This window comes from Doryrhamphus excisus, chromosome 16 (genome assembly GCF_030265055.1).
Source record: "Doryrhamphus excisus isolate RoL2022-K1 chromosome 16, RoL_Dexc_1.0, whole genome shotgun sequence".
NCBI classification, from domain to species: Eukaryota; Metazoa; Chordata; class Actinopteri; order Syngnathiformes; family Syngnathidae; genus Doryrhamphus; species Doryrhamphus excisus.
Genome location: NC_080481.1, coordinates 1407761 through 1427744, shown reverse-complemented (window position 1 = coordinate 1427744; position 19984 = coordinate 1407761). Strand labels below are relative to the sequence as shown.

Genomic DNA, 19984 nt, shown 5'->3' with positions numbered 1-19984 from the left:
AGATATTGTTTTTGATTTTTTTCAATTTTTTTTCATTTCTTTTTTTTTGTTTTTTGGAAGTTCGTTTTCGGCTCCAGTCTATTTTCCTTAAGTGAGCAAGAGTGTAAAATGGCTCTTTTGATCGGAAAGGTTCCCGACCCCTGCACTAGGTCAACCATCAGTAGCATAGTCAATTACTCAAGTATTTGACAGCTGTAGCCATAGTGTTCTCTCTGCTTTATTTACAGAAATTCACATCCACAAATGTTTTTTTTTTGCAAAGGACGTACTATTAGACCGCCCCAAATATATAGATTCATAACCTAGAGATACATATAGTGATTGCAAACCTTTGCCTACTAGCAAAGTAGAATTAATTCCCGAGATCTTCCCAAAAACTTCCCAAAAAGTTTTGGTACTGTAAATAAAAACAACTAACCACCTTGATCAATTAATACGTCATGCTTCCAAAGTGACTAATGGATACGTTTTACTATTTAGTATTTACAAGTTTGCCTGGTCATACAGTGGAACCTTGGTTAACATCATTAACTCCTCCCAGAAGCCCCGACTCTAACCAAAACGGATGTGAACAGAATAAAATTTTCCCATTACAAAGAATGTAAATCCAATTAATCCATTACAGAAAGCCATAAATGTTAACACAAAACAAAAAAAACACAAAAACTGTAGCAGATGCTAACCAAGGTTCAATTCCATGTATGGTGATCACCTAAAACAGACCATAAATTGGTTAACCAAGGAGTTCTTCTTTGTAGATACTCTGCTTACTGTCATGTGGAGCATTCCTGGCCAATTGTGACCCACTTTGTTGGGCTGCTGAGTCAAAAACAGCGTTGCATGATGGGAGAACTGGTATGATGGAAGAGTCACAAAGAAAAACACACATCCACACACAGAGACACGCACATAGTACGAAGAGCAGAGGCAGTATGTTCCGCTCCGGTGCACTGCATCTGTTCACTTCTAAATATAACCACAGGAACCCGTGCTCTATGCTCCCTTTGCTCCGTGTTATTATTTCAGCAGGCCGAAGGATGGAGGAGGGAAAAAATGCCACATTAGAGACAAAAAGGTTGACATGTTTGACTTGACTTGAGGGAGTAAGAGCTTGAGGAGAACTCTGAGTGGTAGTGAATGATTGACATTTAGGAATCCGCTGTTGTTGTACTGTCAAATCTATATTAACATTATAAATACATGTAACATGTATGCAAATATATTTCACATTCTACTTCACGTGTCACCATTTTCCATGTCATCGGAGAAGAAAAACAAACAAATACCAATATGGCAGCCGCAGATGGAAAGTGGGGACTTTGTTTTTAACCCGTGATGTGAGATAACTGCAGCCTATTCCGGCTGAAGGCTGCAAAATATAAACTATTATTTTAATTTTTTTGGTTTTGTCTAGGGATGTCCACATCCAATTGGGATTGGGGGCCGATCAGCTGTATTTCTGTACCACCGTAGTACGATGCGATAACGAACAAAGCAAAATTTGTTCTCAATCATAAATCACTCCACACTCTTTATTGCTCTCTGGTTCTACCATATCTTACTTATTGTGTGGAAATATGGGCTAATAACATAAAAAAAACAATCTTCACTCGCTAAATATACTGCAAAAAAAGGCCAGTAAGGATAATTCATAATGCCGCCTACAGAGAACATACTAACTCCTTATTTCTAAAATCACAAATACTTCAACTCGCTGATATAGTTCATCTTCAAACAGCTAAAATAATGCATACGATTAAAAATAATCAATTAGCTAAAAATGTCATCCAATACTTCTCTACAAGAGAGGAGAAATATGATCTCAGGGAAGAAGTACATTTGAAACACTTCTATGCTAGGACTACGTTACGCTAGCCATAGCATTTCAGTATGTGGAATCAAACTATGGAATGGATTGAGTAAGGAAATCAAACAATGCACAACGATGAGCCAATTCAAGAAACAATACAAGCAGTTGATGTTTGCTAAATACAAGGATGAAGAGTCTTGAACCAGTCATGATGTGCTATATATATCACTATATTGACACGCACTATGGTACACATTATGGCATTGGATGCTCATATCACCGAGTACTTCGGTACGGGACAAAAAATTACAAAATTAAAAAAAATGAAAAAAAATAAAAAAACCTTAAACTGTATTATGGAAAGCAGGAAGTGAACAAATGTAACAGTTACTGATTATAAAAGTACCAGATGGAGGGGTAGGATTTAATAAGCTTTGCTTCTTCCTACTCCTTTTGGACATGTGGAACTGGGAACTGATTATGGGATGCATTCAATTGTAATCTGATGCATGTTCAAATGAAATAAAACCATTACCATTACCATTACCATTACCATAATGTGCCTCAAAGCTAGTTGCCACTCAACTCCTGCCACCGGCAAGAAGAAGAAAAACACAACACCACCATGCAGACATGTCCGCGGTGTGCTGTGAGGAAGTTTGTTTCACTTTGGACGTTGGATATGAGGCTTCGTAGCTACAGCGGTAGTTGCCCCTCAGTATGCCCGGACTGCTGTGTCACGGTGCGGTGAGTTGGCACGAGAAGTGCTGCTCTCACTGCCGGTTATTTATTCTAAAGACCGTCAACAGGACAGGAGCTGCAGGAAGCATGTTAATTCTTAACCCTCTCGTCTCGTCACCGATTCCCGTCATGTGACCTCGACACACACAATAACACTTCCGGCCTTCAACAACAAAGCACATCCCGTGGGGAAATACGTAAGGGTGTGACAAAGAATAATACATGAACTTGATTTTTTTTAAAGTAATATATTCTAAATCACACCACAAATTGGTCTGATCCACAAATTGAGGTTTGTTAAAAAAAAAAAAAAAAACGAATAATATTGTCATTCAGTGTAAAAAAGAAAAAAAAATTCAGCAATACTTTGGTTGCAATATTTGTAATTATTTTCCCAACCATATTAAATTCCATAAATGTATGTTTGTAACAAAGGCTTATTTTTAAAAATTGGACCGGATTCGATCTGCTGCTTGTTTGCCGTCTCCGCCAACACCCACCGGTGGAACTGTGGAACTTCCTTCCGTATGTTTTGGTAACAACCTTGACCGAAATGAGCTGAAGCCAAACTAAAATTATTTGTGCCAAAGTTTAACCTTTTTAACCTAATTAATAAAAGGTGATGTACAGTCATGTGATGATTTTTTTAAACAAAATAATAATCAAGGGCGGCACGGTGGTCTAGGGGTTAGCGCACAGACCTCACAGCTAGGAGACCAGGGTTCAATTCCACCCTCGGGCATCTCTGTGTGGAGTTTGCATGTTCTCCCCGTGCATGCGTGGGTTTTCTCCGGGTACTCCGGTTTCCTCCCACATTCCAAAAACATGCTAGGTTAATCGGCCACTCCAAATTGTTCATAAGGTATGAATGTGAGTGTGAATGGTTGTTTGTCTATGTGTGCCCTGTGATTGGCTGGCGACCAGTCCAGGGTGTACCCCGCCTTACGGCCGAAGACAGCTGGGATAGGCTCCAGCACCCCCGTGACCCTCGTGAGGAAAAAGCGGTAGAAAATGAATGAATGAATGAAAATAATAATCAAAATAATATACCCATATACCCAATTCAACCGAACAATTGTTCTCAGTGTGGCTGCAAAGTCATCCACTGTATTATCATGCCCAGCACAAGTACTAGTACTAGTACTCGACCAAATCTTTTTGTTTGCGAACATCGAAAAATTTGTTTGCTGCAAAAACTGCCACATAACTGCAATTGACCTTTTAGTGCAGTAATATTATACAGCATATAAATTTCAATAATACATATTCACATGTTCACTTCACCATACAACAACAAATAAGGAAAATGTGTGTGCTACCTGTGTAAATACAAAATAAAAAATAATGTAAATACTACAATGACCCTTAGCGGAGTGATCTCCGCTCTCTTGTAATAAATTCCTGACAAACAACTGAATTCTGACGTCACGAAAACCCCTCAGACCTCCAGCAGGCGATCACACAACAAGGTTTAAAAGAATAGGATACATAGTTTTTTTATATTGTTCTTTATAGCTGCTTGAGCATCGAGGAAAAGCACATTGACATATTGAGCTTTTATCATGCGACAGTTTTAAAAATAGACTTCCCTTTTCTGATATGTGATGATGTTTTGGTCTAATTATGCTATCCGTAGTGACAATTTATAGCCGAAACAGCCTCAATAGGTTCGGAAAAGTGCTATATTTTATCACTTATGTCACATTCATTTCATCTCATTTAAATGCATTAATATTCCATTCACGCTAATTCAACGCTACATAACAGCTAGAAGATACACAGCCGCTGATCTTATAGGCCGAGGCATGTGTCGGATTGTGCTCGACGTGTGTACGCAACGTCGGCTTGGCAGACTCACGCGCTCATGACAGTCGGACATAACGATGTCTGTCGTACAACACGCCAATCACGCCCAACTTAAAAGCATTGACGGTAGAAGAAATATGAGGAGAATGTTTTGTTGACAAAACAATGCTTTCATGAGAATTGACTCCAAGGCTTGACAATAACGATGTGCCGACGGCCCGGGGCAAGTTAAAACAAAATTGGGGCAAGTAAATCCAATCAGTGATATTCCCGTGGGGCAAGTGTACTTTAGCATGCCGTACTGCCAAGAGTTTTTTTTTAAAGCGGTTCTTGTTGGGTGTTGAGTTGTGGACTCCCATAGAGCAGCTACAGACAATAACCTGCACAGAAAGCTTTCTGGTTCTTCCTGAATCTGCACCTATTCAGCTGTATTTTTTGGGGGATTTCGTGCTTCCCGTTGTTTTAGTGTATTTCTTTTAGAATGCATTTCTTTAACTGGTAGGGAATCAGGAACTCCAACCACTTGTGCCTGATGGTGGCGTCCTTAGGAATTGTAAACAAATATGGCTTTCCCGTTCGAGACACAGAGTTTGGGGAAAGGCAGAGACTGCCTACAGCCATGCCATGCCCGCTCCTCTGTGACATCACAAAGGAACCGTTTTTTTACAACATTCCTGGGACTTGGAGGTGCTGAATTTCATCCCAGACGCTTCACACTCAGATGCAAGTAATGGAGCCATCAGACACATCATCATCTACAAATAGCAGAGACCAGATCCTAGGACCCCCAAATTGAACTCAGCCGACACCAATACTGATTGTTTACTGATCGTTTTGAGGATTGTTTTTTTGTTTTGTCCCTAGTTTTTGTGGGAACTCAGTCCTGGTAAAAGTTTCAGTATGAATGACGAAACCTAACTTTTGTCGAGGCTTTGAAAATGTGGAGTTGGAGTCGAACACGACTTATGTTTTTTGCTGGCACACAAGAAGCATTCTCTGAGATTAAAGAGCCGTGAGGACATTAGTGTCAGGATGTCATGATGATCGTACATACAGCAAAGCGTTTTATACACTAGTAAAGCGTACTGGATCAGGTCAGCCTCTCAGGGGGGCTTATGAGCAACCTGAATCTCTAGAGATTGACAGAGGAGGGGATGGGGGGGGGAGAGGGATGAGCCGCACGAGAAAGCCTCTAAGGATCGGTTAACCTTTCTACTCGACTACTTTTTATATAAAAATGTTTTGTCTGGCTTTCATTTTATCCTATTGTAAACATAAATACTTCCTGTAAATAAATATTATGAAGCCTGTAAAATTTAACCTTTGTTAAATTTAAATGTTGTACTGTGTTTATACCAGTCTTAATCCAATCCAATCCAATCCACTTTATTTATATAGCACATTTTATAAACAGAGTTTCCAAAGTGCTGCACAGACGAGTAAAAATAAAAAGTAATAATCCAAAACTAAAAGAGCATTTAAGAAATAAAATAATAAAATAGATATTAAAATATTAAAAACAAGAAACAAAGCAATAAAAGTATAAAAAATAGAACCAATTACAATAAAAACAAAGAACTAAAAGACACAGGACCATACGACTCACTCTGAGTTAAAAGCCAGAGAATAAAAGTGGGTTTTGAGACGAGACTTAAAGCTTTCGATATTGGGGGCCTTTTTTACTTGGGAGGGCAGAGAGTTCCATAGTTTGGGGCCGACCACAGAAAAGGCTCGGTCCCCCCTGGTCTTAAGTCTCGTCTTGGGCACCACAAGTTGGAGTTGGCCCTCGGACCTCAGTGACCGAGCTGGAGAGTAAACTTGGATGAGGTCCGAGATGTATTTGGGGGGCCAGCCCATTCAACGCCTTAAAAACAAAGTCTTAAGTAAATATACAATTAGTAACACAAAGAAAAATGCCATAAATAGAACCGATTAATGTGAAAAATAAAAATTGTTATGGTGTGTAATCCTTTCCAGATGTGTGAAGCTACGAGGAGCACAGCTTAAAGCTCACTTTATCCTCATGATACAGAACACGCTTGCAGTGTGTTGGCTTGATTGGCGTTGTGACTTAGCAGACAGATAAGTGTGTGTGTGTGTGTGTGTGTGTGTGTGTGTGTTTGTTTGTGTAGGTCAATGCACATTCAGAAAGAAATGAAGTGATGGTGCGTGACTGAATTTTTCTTCCCATTTGTTTGTTAACTGAGGCACATCGCTTTTGAATTTCAGACAATCTCAAACAGAAAAAATACCACCTCAAGCCTAATTTCTGGGACATCTAATTAACAATCGAGATGTTCAACAGACTCGGGGGATGAAGCCAAAAAATCCTTTACGGCAAGGGGTCTCAAACTTGCGGCCCGCGGGCCAAATGCAGCCCGCGGGATGCTAGTCTGAGGCCCCCCACCTTGATATGCTGTACGGTATCATGTACCCAGAAATGACAGCTTAAATCTGTGTGTGTGCACGCCGGACACAATTGATGCGATTTTGCAAGTCATGACGCTGCTCCCAGATGTAACGATGCTAACTTGCTAATTAGGTAAAATGGCTAAGTTTCATTAATGTTCATGTTAAAGGTTAAATAACTGTTAATACTGTTAATTTGAATCTGAAAAAAAAATTCTACTTACCAATTATATGTTAATAAGTTTTTCTTATTTGCTGTTTTATTATTATTTTATTGATTTATTGATTTTCTTTATTTTAATTTAAATTCATTTTTTATAATTTTTTTTCATCTTATTTTGTGTAGTAAATAGAAATTAAGATATTTGAGAACAGTGGAATGTTTTATTAGAGCTTTTCTTGTGGAAAACCGGAACCAAAGCACTGAAAAGTGTAGGGTATAGCAGAAGCAAAAGCATTTTTTATTATACATATTATAATATATTATATTAATATATTTGTTTCCGTTTTCAGGTTCCACTCTGAGGAGCAGAGTGATGAAATGGAAGGCCACAGGCACAGTCCTAGTTAAGGCCCCTTTCTCTCCTCCCTCTCTGCTACTAGCGACGGTGGGATGGACAGAGGCGCAGGTGCGCCATGCTGCGCCGCTCACAAAATTAGCAAAGTGTGCTGGCCACACCCCATTGGCGACAAAATTAGGGTCTGCAAAATTAGAGCCCAATGACCATAAACTTAAATTCTACTGAGGCATTCATGCAGAGGAACAAGTACGAAGTTCTGGAATGGCCATCTCAGTCCCCAGACCTGAATATTATTGAAAATCTGTGATGTGAGGGTTCCCTCTCCATGTGTTCTTATGTGTTCCATATTCTTCTTCTTCTGGCTGTCAGTGAAGGCGGTCGCATCTTTCCCCCTCTCCTCTACCTTATACTTCCCTGCTTTGCTTCTATGTCTCATGTTAGTCCTGTCACTTGCTTTTAAGAACCTCTCTCTGCAATGCTCTTTAAATTTCATACTACAGAAGCAGGATCAAAACTAGCAAACCACCATCAGTGCTGAGATATTTTTTTTCTAAGAATGGTGCAGTCATGTGCAATGCTTTGAAAAAGATACAGAACTCTAAATGTAGAATCAACATGACAGCCATTTGAAGGCTGAAGCTGGACTGAAATGCAGTGGAAATATGGTAAAACTTTGAATGAATGTCACAATGTACTACCATTGTTAATCAAATGAAGTTTGGATGGTGGCAATCAGAAATTAATGAAACAGAATTTACTGTTTAACCATTGCCTCTAATTATTTAACTAATGGTGGGGGGGGGGGGGGGCAGTGACATCCATTTGTAATATAGTGGCACAATCAGGCTTCAGTCTTCCACAGTGGACTTGTGGAGGCGTGCCTCTCGTGACTGCTTGTTGATGAGTAAAATGTATGAGGAAAGAAACACTTCCTCGCTTTCTTTTTTAAGGCACACCTCCCGGGAATTTGAACCGGTGTTTTGATGCGTGCGGACGGAAAGAAAAGTATTTTAGCGCATGAGTGGGGCTGCACTTCCATCACAGAGAATAGTCATCTTTCCTGCATCGTTCCGGTATCCATATGCTCACATAGCTGGTTAGCAAGTGCAACCGCAGTACAAGCTAGCTAGTACCTCATCGAGCATAAACACGAGAATTGCTGAAAAGGCGGAGAAATTGAAAAATGTTCGAATGCTCCTTTTTTATTTTTTTCACCTGCACCCGTCTTATTTGAAGGCGCATATGTGAGTGAATTAATCACACTGTACAGTGAGTGAATTAATCACACTGGACGGCAATGGCTTTAAAATGTATCTATTCTAAACTTAACAGAACGTTTCAAATAGAATCGGAAAGCAGGACAAAGTAAGTTGTCCAAAATGTACCACTTCCACATGGATTGGGAGAACTTGTTTTCACTCTGCCACATGCCGTGGGTGACTACATGTAGTCTTAAAGTAATGTAATGTCAAGTCAAGTCATTGCTAACACCTAGCGACCAGAATACTACATATGATTTGTCTTTATACCTGTCACGCCCTGTGTGGGTTCCCACGTGACAGTTTGAGTTTGAGTGACCTTCTTGGGCTTTGGTTTCCGTTTTGCACGCTCTTATTTTGTATTTGACTTCCTGCTTTCCCGTGTCTGCCTCGGTTGCCCTAATCACCCACACCTGTGCCTAATTTCAGTGTGTATTTAGTTCAGGTGTGTGCTTCTCCCTTTGTGGGATCATTAGAGTTTGTCTTTCTGCTTCCTGAGTTGCTGTTTACCTGCTGCTGCAATTATTGCAAAAAATTAATATTTTTACCTGCATTCGGTGCTGCTCTGGGCATCCTGGGGTCGCATCGCAACACAGACATGCCGAACCGTGACAATACCTGCAACAAGGAATCTATTGATCGATTACTCTAATTGAACGATAAATATTTTGGTAATCGATTCATCATTTTTTTTATTTAACTTTGACTTGGGAAAACAGTGATGGGCATTTTTTGCCTCTTTTCTAATATGATATGTGGACCAAACCACTAAGGCAGGGGTCTCAAACACGCGGCCCTTGGGCCAAATGTGGCCCGCAGGACACTAGTTTGAGGCCCCCGCCTTAGTGCCCCCTAAAAGTTAAATAACTGTTAATAGTTATCCTCCCTATCCGTGTGGAAGTGGTAAGTTTTTGGCTATTTAAGTTGAAAGGAAATAACTTGAAGGCTACCGTTTAGGTCGCTAGCTCTCTAGTTTGCGAGTTAGCATGTGTCTCAAGACCCTGCAGTTGCGCAATATGTTGTAAATAAAAAGAGTATAAATGTGACTATAGTCGTGTTTTGTCATGTCTACAGGGCTCTAATAATGCTTTGTTCATTTTAATCTGAAAAAAATTGTTTGTCTACCCACCAACTATATGTGCTTTCTTAAGTTTCTCAGGTGAAGAAAATAATGAAAATGATCATGATTTTATTTTTGTGTACATGTACCATTTTGCTGAAGATATTTGACACACATTTTATTATTTAACATTATTTTAACAGACTATTCAATTGGCAACACGGTGTTTGTGCGCTTATTTGCTGTCACTTCAAATCTTCTATTTCTGAATAAAATGGCATATTTTTTTATATAAGATTCATATGTATCTTTTGACTAATAATGGGCCATAGTCAATCATGAAAAGCAATAATTTATTGATGTTATCATTTTCGGAAAGTAGTGGTTTGCTTGTCCACACAGCAAAAACAAGGCAGCGTTTGCAGATTTTCCCACTTTTGAGCCATTTTCAAAAAATACAATTTCAGGGCCCCCAGAACGTCATTGATGTTTGACTGTGACAGAAGGGATAAAATACTTCACTGTTTTGACGTGAAAATGGGCTCTTTGTTTCCAAAATGAATTTTCTAACACTGTCATCGCAACATTAAATCCACATGTACTTTGTACTTAAACCATTAAACTTATTCAGCACTCACAAAGTAAATATTGCCTCACCAATAACCAATAAACCACAAACAATACATGTTTGCCATCAATGATATTCTTCCAGTATCAAGTATTTACAGACGGATATGTAAAGCCTAGAGTCAAAACTACACAAGTGGAATATTCCTGCTCCCACACTCCATTCAGATTTTTTTTCTTCCTGCATTCCTCACTGGGAGCACACCTGTAGGGTTCCCTCCCTTCTTACACTGACAAAGTTTTGTCTCACGGTAGCGGGACTGATGAATGTAATATTACCCCCAGCCCTGTGGAGTGGAAATGGGGACATATTACCCTGACAGCTCCTGATCCGACCAGGGATATATTGGCTTGTGGAAGACGATGAGTTCTACATAATGGTCTAATGCACAATCGGGCACAATGGAAGGGATTGTGAGGCTGCAGTAAAAGCCCCCCCCCCTCCGTCGGACTTTAATTAGAGACCAGGGCAATCAGCTGAGTCACCTAATGACAAACCACAAGAAGGAGTCTGATATTATTCAACTCTGCGGTTTCACAAAATTATTTAACAGGAAAGCAGATTTGTTGGAAACCATCTATGCCGTGGGCCAAATGTGGCCCGCAGGACACTAGTTTGAGGCCCCCGCCTTGATATGAAAGTTTAATGTTAGTGCGGCCCGCGCAAGTTTGATACTGATGCTGTATGGTATCATGTACCCAGAAAAAATGATTACGTTTGATTCATGTTCATGTTAAAGGTTAAATAACTGTTAATAGTTATCCTCCCTATCCGTGTGGAAGTGGTAAGTTTTTGGCGATTTAAGTTGAAAGGAAATAACTTGAAGGCTACCGTTTAGGTGGCTAGCTCTCTAGTTTGCGAGTTAGCATGTGTCTCAAGACCCTGCAGTTGCGCAATATGTTGTAAATAAAAAGAGTATAAATGTGACTATAGTCGTGTTTTGTCATGTCTACAGGGCTCTAATAATGCTTTGTTCATTTTAATCTGAAAAAAATCATTTGTCTACCCACCAACTATATGTGCTTTCTTAAGTTTTTATTATTTGCCATTTTATTATTATTATTATATTTATTTATTACTGATTGATTTTCTTTATTCTTGATTTGTTTATTTATTTTTCATCTTATTTTGAGCAGAAAAATAAAAATTAAGATATTTGAGAACAGTGGAATGTTTTATCAGAGCTTTTATTGTAGAAAATCAGAACCAAAGCACTGAAAAAGTTATATAAATAAGTAAATATACTAAGTAAATATAGTAAGTATATTTTTCTGTTTTTAATAAATGCGTTTTTTGTTTTTTTTTTTTAAACCTGATGCGGCCCAGCCTTGCCCAGACCCTAGCTCCAGTGGCCCCCAGGTAAATTGAGTTTGAGACCCCTGATCTATGCTCATCAAAAATCCCAAAAGTGGGACCAGAAGCTGTTTGGCTAACGCAAGGCAGGACTGATGCTCAGCCTTTTTCCCAGGGACTCGGACTTTGGCTTCAGAGTTCAAGCGTTGACAAATGGGCGAACAGTTCACTCGAAACTAACCTGAAAGTGTTATGTAAAACTGTTAATGATTCCCCTGGAGACAAGCAAGCTTTATCAAATGTGCTGGCATGTTGCGTGGGGGTTCCGGGTGGGGAACAGGATGCCAGGCTGACTGGATGAAGTGACACATGTACAAATGTTCATTTTCAAATTTCAGTAATTACCGAGGCAGCGTGGATCATCCGCATTTGGTTTATGAAACAATAAGCACAACTCACATGAGACAGAGGAAGACAACAAACAGCTGATGTTAGCATCCGAAGGGCAGTCGTTTACATAATAAACCGATGCCACCGGATTGCCTGTTTGAAAATACTACCGTGCAGAAAGTACATTTGACTTAAATTCAGGACCTGTAAATACTTATTTCAAGAATAAAATACAGTGAAATTTCACTGTATTTTATTTTTTTTATGTATTTATTTTATTTTATTTTAGATGAAGAGTACATTTTGGGGGGGAAATACTATCATGCAGAAAGTACATTTGACTTAAATTCAGGACCTTTAAGCAGGAAATACTTATTTCAAGAATAAAATACAGTGATATTTCACTGTATTTTTATTTTATTTTATTTTATTTTATTTTATTTTATTTTATTTTATTTTATTTTATTTTATTTTATTTTATTTTATTTTATTTTACAGGAAAGGAGTACATTTTGGGGGGGGAATACTACCACGCAGAAAGTACATTTTACTTAAATTCAGGACCTTTAAGCAGGAAATACTTATTTCAAGAATAAAATACAGTGATATTTCACTGTATTTTATTTTATTTATTTATTTTATTTTAATTTAGATGAAAATACTACATTTTGGGGGGAAATACTACCACGCAGAAAGTACATTTTACTTAAATTCAGAACCTTTAAGCTGGAAATACTTATTTCAAGAATAAAATACAGTGAAATTTCACTGTATTTTATTTTATTTATTTATTTATTTTATTTTAGATGAAAAGAGTACATTTTGGGGGGAAATACTACCACGCAGAAAGTACATTTTACTTAAATTCAGGACCTTTAAGCTGGAAATACTTATTTCAAGAATAAAATACAGTGAAATTTCCCGGTATTTTATTTTATTTTATTTTAGATGAAAAGAGTACATTTTGGGGGGAAATACTACCATGCAGAAAGTACATTTTACTTAAATTCAGGACCTTTAAGCTGGAAATACTTATTTCAAGAATAAAATACAGTGAAATTTCACTGTATTTTATTTTATTTTAATTTAGATGAAAATACTACATTTTGGGGGGGAAATACTACCATGCAGAAAGTACATTTTACTTAAATTCAGGACCTTTAAGCTGGAAATACTTATTTCAAGAATAAAATACAGTGAAATTTCACTGTATTTTGGATCACCAAAGAGATACAGTGAAATTTCCCCCAGGTAAATTGAGTTTGAGACCCCTGTTTTAGACAAATAGATAATGTTTCATGTCTGTGAGACCGGTGAGCTGTGATGGAATGAAGATGGACCCCCAAACATTCCCACAACATACATACAATACCGCTTAGTTATGACCGCCTTACCTTGACGCACAGTCTTCAAAGCGATGGGCCCTTTGACGCGTGTTATGACGGTTAAAATGTCATACATGGGTAATCCAGACACGGACAGCCCATCGACCTCCAGAACGAGCTCCCCCTCGCTAAGTTTACCGTCCCGGTAAAGAACAGCATCCTCTCGGATGTGTCCTATGTGGGCAAACTGTCCGTGTTCAGCTCCACCGAGAAACTCCACATTCAGCTCACCGCTCGAGTCCCGCACAATTACGCACCGGTTCACTTTGGTGATCCAATGGTTCTTCTTTTGGATGACTTTTGACATGCTGACTGCGATTCAAGTTAAATCCTTTGGTGCCGCCGAGTTGACGCATAAGCACAGAGGTAGTTCCGGTAAATGACAAACTCGACAATGTTTGGGTTCCATCCCAAATCGGTGCGTTTTTATACGCGTCCTGAGCCAAGGCGTGCTGCTCCGAATGCACGCCGGCATCCCGATGGATTGAAACCCATTTGGCGGATCCTCTGTTGTTGTTGTTGTTGTTGTTGTTGTTTATTTCCGCTTCTTGAGCAACGAACACGCTCTGATTCCTTGCAGTGGCGTCAAATCGCTCCGTGGTTATCTGTGGTCATTTTAACTTTTCTATTTTCACTCTCCCACGCTTTTTTATCGGTCTTGGATAACGGTTACCGATCCGCACAGCTTGGTTAGCTTGACCCGGCGGCGCCTTTAAACAGGTAAAACAAGTTCACCGCGTCTGCTCCTGCGCCAAGGACGCAAAAGTAGTAGTAGTAGTAGTGGGCAGTGGGGCGCATGCGCACACCTCTTAGTTTAGAAGCTCCTCCCACCCACTTTGAACAGATTACTGGGAGTGAACTCGACCACGACCTTTTACTTTGTATTCATAAATAATGCAGAGATAAAGTGATGTAGATTGTTAGGTTCTATGGAGGTTGCTGTGTCAAACTCATTATATAATCTTATAAATAATATTATAATGGCTGACGTGTACATCATCACCTGGGTTATTTAGTATGCCCCGCCCCGCTTTTACTCATGTTTTAACTGTGTATTAACGAATTAATGTTGTATTTTTGTGTGTCTTCTACTCTGGTTACTTGCTTTTATTCAACTCCATTCTTCTGTAAAGTGTCTTTGAGTATTTTGAAAAGCACTATACAAATAAAATGTATTATTATTTTTATTATACATTATTCATTCATTCATTTCTCATTCACTGCGAAAAAAAAGGCTGGCCAAATATAGAATAAAAAGGCTAAATTTGCGGGGAAGACTCCTTCAAAATAAAAGATCATATGTATATTTAATATGCAGCAAGTAAATTGTACTAATAGTTAATAACTTCACTGTAGTTATTTTGAGACCCTTATAAAAATGTACTTATAAATCCTATAATTACATTATAAAAATGTACTTATGAATCATATAAGTACATTTTTATAAGGGTCTCAATTATAAGGGAATCACTGAACACTTACAATCTAAAATCTCAAAACTGAAAATTATATTAACACACTCCACTTATATGAAACACTCCATTATATCTCATATTAATCATGTTGAACTCATACACTAATATTGTTATAAAACTGCTGCCAATTAGAACCAATTAAACAATTAAAAGGGAATAATAAGGGAATCACTGAACACTTAAAATCTAAAATCTGAAAACTGAAATCTAATTATATTCACACATTCTGTTAACACTTCCACTTCTATGAAACACTTTATTATATCATATTATATCACATACTAATCATGTTGAACTCATACACTAATATTGTTATACACCAGCTGCCAATTAGAACCAATTAAACAAACAAGTGATCGGCAGCATTATTGAGTTCACATTTTCAACAATTACAAGCAATTCAGTCAGATTTATAACAACTCTAAAATAATGAGGTCATCGGCGGCCATCTTTCTCTCAGCAGAATTATTTCTTTATGATCTGTGAGAAGTTGGTGATTCATGCAAACATGGAATGATGCCAAAGAGGGAAGTATATAAGTAGACGTAGACGAAATGACGGAATGAGCCTCTGTCCTGAAAAGCACCGTGTATGAAACAAATTTAATATTAAAACGTGCATACTGTAACATATTGTGAGGGGTGTAATATTTCACCAGAGCCTTACAGGAAGAGTGTTTGATACAGCTAAAGTGCAGGTGTACCTAATGTTGTGGCCACTCAATGCTCGGTTTTCCGACGACATTCTCACACAGGCAGTTTGTGATGTCACAGAGCACCAGGTTTCCTTATATGGGCATGTGCTGTAGGCCAGATACACGTTCTGCCCTCCCCCAAGCTCTGCTGTCCCCGCCTCCCTCCAAGCTTTTCTGTTTATGTCTTCCAGGAAGTGTTTCTTCGGATGTAAAGGAAAGCTACATTCATTTGCAATTCCTAACGAGGTTTCTGATTAGCTACCAGCAAAAGAAAAAAAATAATCTGTGAAATAGCTTTTAGGCATTCCATGTTGTCGTGTTCGTTTTATTCTTCAGGTAACACACTAGTAGCGGTACCAGCTATTACAATTAACAAGAAATTAAAAAAAACGATAATAAACAGTGAGGTGGTCACGGCCACCCCTGGCCACCACGTAGCTCCGCCACTGCAGCAGAACGCTGCATTGGTTTCTACATCACAATACAAATTGCATGTACACAGACACAGATTTGAATGACATTTCACCAGAATTAAGCAAAATACCAAAATAAGCAAAACAATTAGATTCTAAATAGCCTTTTGAGGAATGGAGCAGTTTTTACAGGGGTAAAGCAGCAGTAACAGTTTTTAAAAATTAATATTTTTCAGACGTAGGCAAAGTACTGGCTTATAGGCCACACCTGCTAATAATGTGGATCAAAATTCAAAAAGAAAATTAATCAATTTTTTATGCTGATTATACTCATCGAATAAGTTTATTTTTCTGTTTTTTATAAAGAGATAAAATTCATATGAGTTCAGTTCTTATTTTTATGTCTAAAAACACATAAAAACTTTTTTTTAAACTCAGTTTATCATGGATCATGCATGAAAGGGATAAAGTAAGTTTATTTTTCTGTTTTTTAGAAAGAGATAAAATTCATATTAAACACAGATATTTTCTGTTTCCCACTGGGAAAAGTAATTGCCCGCATCTCATAGAAATCAACATAAAAATAATAGTATAAAGAGTTGACTTATTGACATTGCCATACTTAGCAAACTACCCACATTACTTAAAGTAAGTTTATTTTTCTGTTTTTTATAAAGAGATAAAATTCATATCAAACACATATATTTTCTGTTTCCTATTGGGAAAGTAATTGCCCACCTCTGATAGAAATCAACATAAAAATAATAGTATAAAGAGTTGACTTATTGATATTTCCATACTTAGCAAACTACCCACATTATTTATTCCGGTTACTTTAAATGTGCATTTTAAAGCTTGGCAACATTCGAGTTTTTCACTCCAAATCCACATCCACATCTCACTGATGGGTTTGTGAGTGTGGCCTCTACAGTAGAGTTTAAAGTCCTCACCTTTCTTCTCCTACTACTCCCTCGTGTGGTTGCAAAACAGAATCACAGGGCACGTATAGACAAACAACCATTCACACTCACATTCATACCACATTTTAATCTGACAATTTGGAGTCACCAATTAACTTAACATGTTTTTGGAATTTTATATGTAGTATATATATATGTATATATATATTAATGTCAACATTTTTGGAAACCAATAAACCACAGTTATGATAATCCAGTGGTGTGAAAAGTGTTTACCATTTCTGATTTCTTATTTTGTGCATGTTTGTCACACTTAAATGTATCAGATCATTCAAATGATTCCAAAAGGAAGTGGAAGAAGCAAAGCTTATTGAATTCTACCCCACAATTTGTACCATGTGCAGTACATTTACTCACTTCCTGTACATCATGTGATTTTAGAAATATATATCAAAGAGTTACAATATAGTGATGTCATTTTTTTCACAATCTTAACTCATTGACCATTTTCAGAGACGAGTGAGCATTTTTTTGCTGAAATTTCCAGAATTTAAGACTACATGAACATTAAAACTATATAAAGAAACTTTACTCTCTTCTTTCATGTGAAAACAAAATGTGTTTTGAGCTTTTTGGGTCTTTATTAATCATCAGTAGAACATAGGATGGTTTCAGCAACCAAAACCCAAAGAAAATGAGCTTTTTCTGCAGAGAAGCAAATTCTCTGGCGTCCGTATTTTTTTGTTTTAGTGACACATCAATTGTTTATTTCTATGAAGCAACAAAAACAACACGGGAAAAAAATGATTTTGATGACAAGATAACTCCATTTGTTCACAAATTTAGAACATAACACAAAATAATCATCTATTTACAGATGTTTGCATGTGTTAGTATTTACAGATGTGTGTAAACTATAATTGTGTGCGGGCTTGTGCGTTTACAAACTATTTATAGACGAGTGTGTATCACAATGTGTGTGTTTATATACTCAAGAGTACTTCATTCTAGTGTGGTAATCTGTGTAGCATTCTCCTGCCTGCAGGGGGAAGCTGAAGGACCTGGACCGTATTTTGGTCTCACTTCTTTACTCCTTTTGGTGTTGGTGCTGGATTCACTTTGCGGCTAGGTGGAGCCTGAACTGACTCCAACACCAGTTTCAGTTTCCATTGTCATTACGTCACGGGTGTGTTGTGCAAAACATTTGAACAAAGATTTGAATGTTGCAGGCCCCGGGTTTGTGGTCTAACAGAAATATATAAACATATTAAACCAGAACACAGTTGCACGATACATGCTACTTGGTATATAACGATGAAGAGACTTGAACCAGTCATGATGTGCTATATACTGTATATCACTATATTGACACTTACTATGGTACCCATTATGGCATTGGATGCTCATATCACCGAGTACTTTGGTACAGGACAAAAAATAAAAAATGTAAAAAAAATGTTTAAAAACTAAAAAAAAATTTATAAAAAATTATAAAATAATTTAATGAATAAAATAAATTTGCTAAATACAAGGATGAAGAGACTTGAACCATTCATGATGTGCTATATATATCACTATATTGACACGCACTATGGTACACATTATGGCATTGGATGCTCATATCACCGAGTACTTTGGTACAGGACAAAAAATAAAAAATGTAAAAAAATGTTTAAAAACTAAAAAAAAATAATAAAAATTAATAAAATAATTTAATGAATAAAATAAATTTGCGAAATACAAGGATGAAGAGTCTTGAACCAGTCATGATGTGCTATATATATCACTATATTGACACTTACTATGGTACACATTATGTCATTGGATCCTCATATCACGTCCTACTTTGGTACAGGACAAAAAATAAAAAATGTAAAAAAATGTTTAAAAACTAAAAAAAAATTAATAAAAATTAATAAAATAATTTAATGAATAAAATAAATTTGCGAAATACAAGGATGAAGAGTCTTGAACCAGTCTTGATGTGCTATATAGTATATCACTATATTGACACTTACTATGGTACACATTATGGCATTGGATGCTCATATCACCGAGTACTTTGGTACAGGACAAAAAATAAAAAAATGTAAAAAAATGTTTAAAAACTAAAAAAAAATTAATAAAAATTAATAAAATAATTTAATGAATAAAATAAATTTGCGAAATACAAGGATGAAGAGTCTTGAACCAGTCTTGATGTGCTATATAGTATATCACTATATTGACACTTACTATGGTACACATTATGGCATTGGATGCTCATATCACCTCCTACTTTGGTACAGGACAAAAAAAAAAAAAGTAAAAAAATGTTTAAAAACTAAAAAAAAAAATAAAAAAATAATAAAATAAATTAATGAATAAAATAAATTTGCTAAATACAAGGATGAAGAGTCTATACTGTATTACTATAGTATACTATATTGACACTTACTATGGTACCCATTATGTCATTGGATGCTCATATCACCTTGTACTTCGGTACGAGGTACATTATTGAAAAAAAACAAAAAAAAAACTTAAACTGTATTATGGAAAGCAGGAAGTGAACAAATGTACCTGGTCTTCGGCGGCCAAATCTGGTTCTTGTTTCCCTGTGTCGTATTAGATATTTCCTAACATTCCGAACCACAAAATCTTTGGTTGTCAACCATAATTCAGACCTCAAACTGAGACTGATTGCTGGCTTCATAACAAATATTCCTGGTGCAGGTGAGGTACTGGCGCACAGTAAAACAAGTTCTGTTGCCATGGTTTCTTGCGGTCAGTCAACAGACCAACCGCTTTGCAACACAACAGCCTGGGAATCAGATATTTACGTTGCGGCTAATGCACACATTAGGCATGGTATGATCCGAGTGACGTGGAATGTGTGGTTTGGATCAATAAGGATAACACCTTTCCACGGACTCAAACGGTTTGTTCCTCATTCCACATTTAGACTGCATGTCAGCTGTCCCCCCTCAACTGTGAAATGGATTATCCCTTCAATATGTGGATATTTCCGATAACAGAAACAGAAGTGGGACACCCTGGGTACTTTTCAAACTTATGTTTGGAATCCTTTTCCTGGGGGCACGGGGGGGGGGGGGGGACTCACGTTCTCCGTGGCAGCTTGGACTACTGTTCTTGTTTTTCACATTTCACTTTTTTTGTTTGTTTTTGTTTAGCTCTAAA

At 37.4% G+C, this 19984-nt stretch overlaps 1 protein-coding gene across 10 annotated transcripts in view; it reads right to left on the bottom strand.

The window, feature by feature from the left end:
- LOC131104915 (membrane-associated guanylate kinase, WW and PDZ domain-containing protein 1-like) overlaps positions 1–14065 on the bottom strand; it is a 91749-nt gene extending 77684 nt beyond the window's left edge. For 7 of the 10 annotated variants that reach the window (XM_058052582.1, XM_058052585.1, XM_058052587.1 and 4 more), the window contains exon 1: positions 13312–14064. In XM_058052582.1, coding sequence (XP_057908565.1) covers positions 13312–13609 — 298 coding nt within the window. In that variant the 5' untranslated portion in view covers positions 13610–14064. Of the gene's footprint in view, positions 1–13311 lie in introns of all 10 variants that reach the window. The other 3 variants (XM_058052584.1, XM_058052596.1, XM_058052597.1) reach the window with 1 other exon arrangement.
- Positions 14066–19984: the final 5919 nt, after the last annotated feature.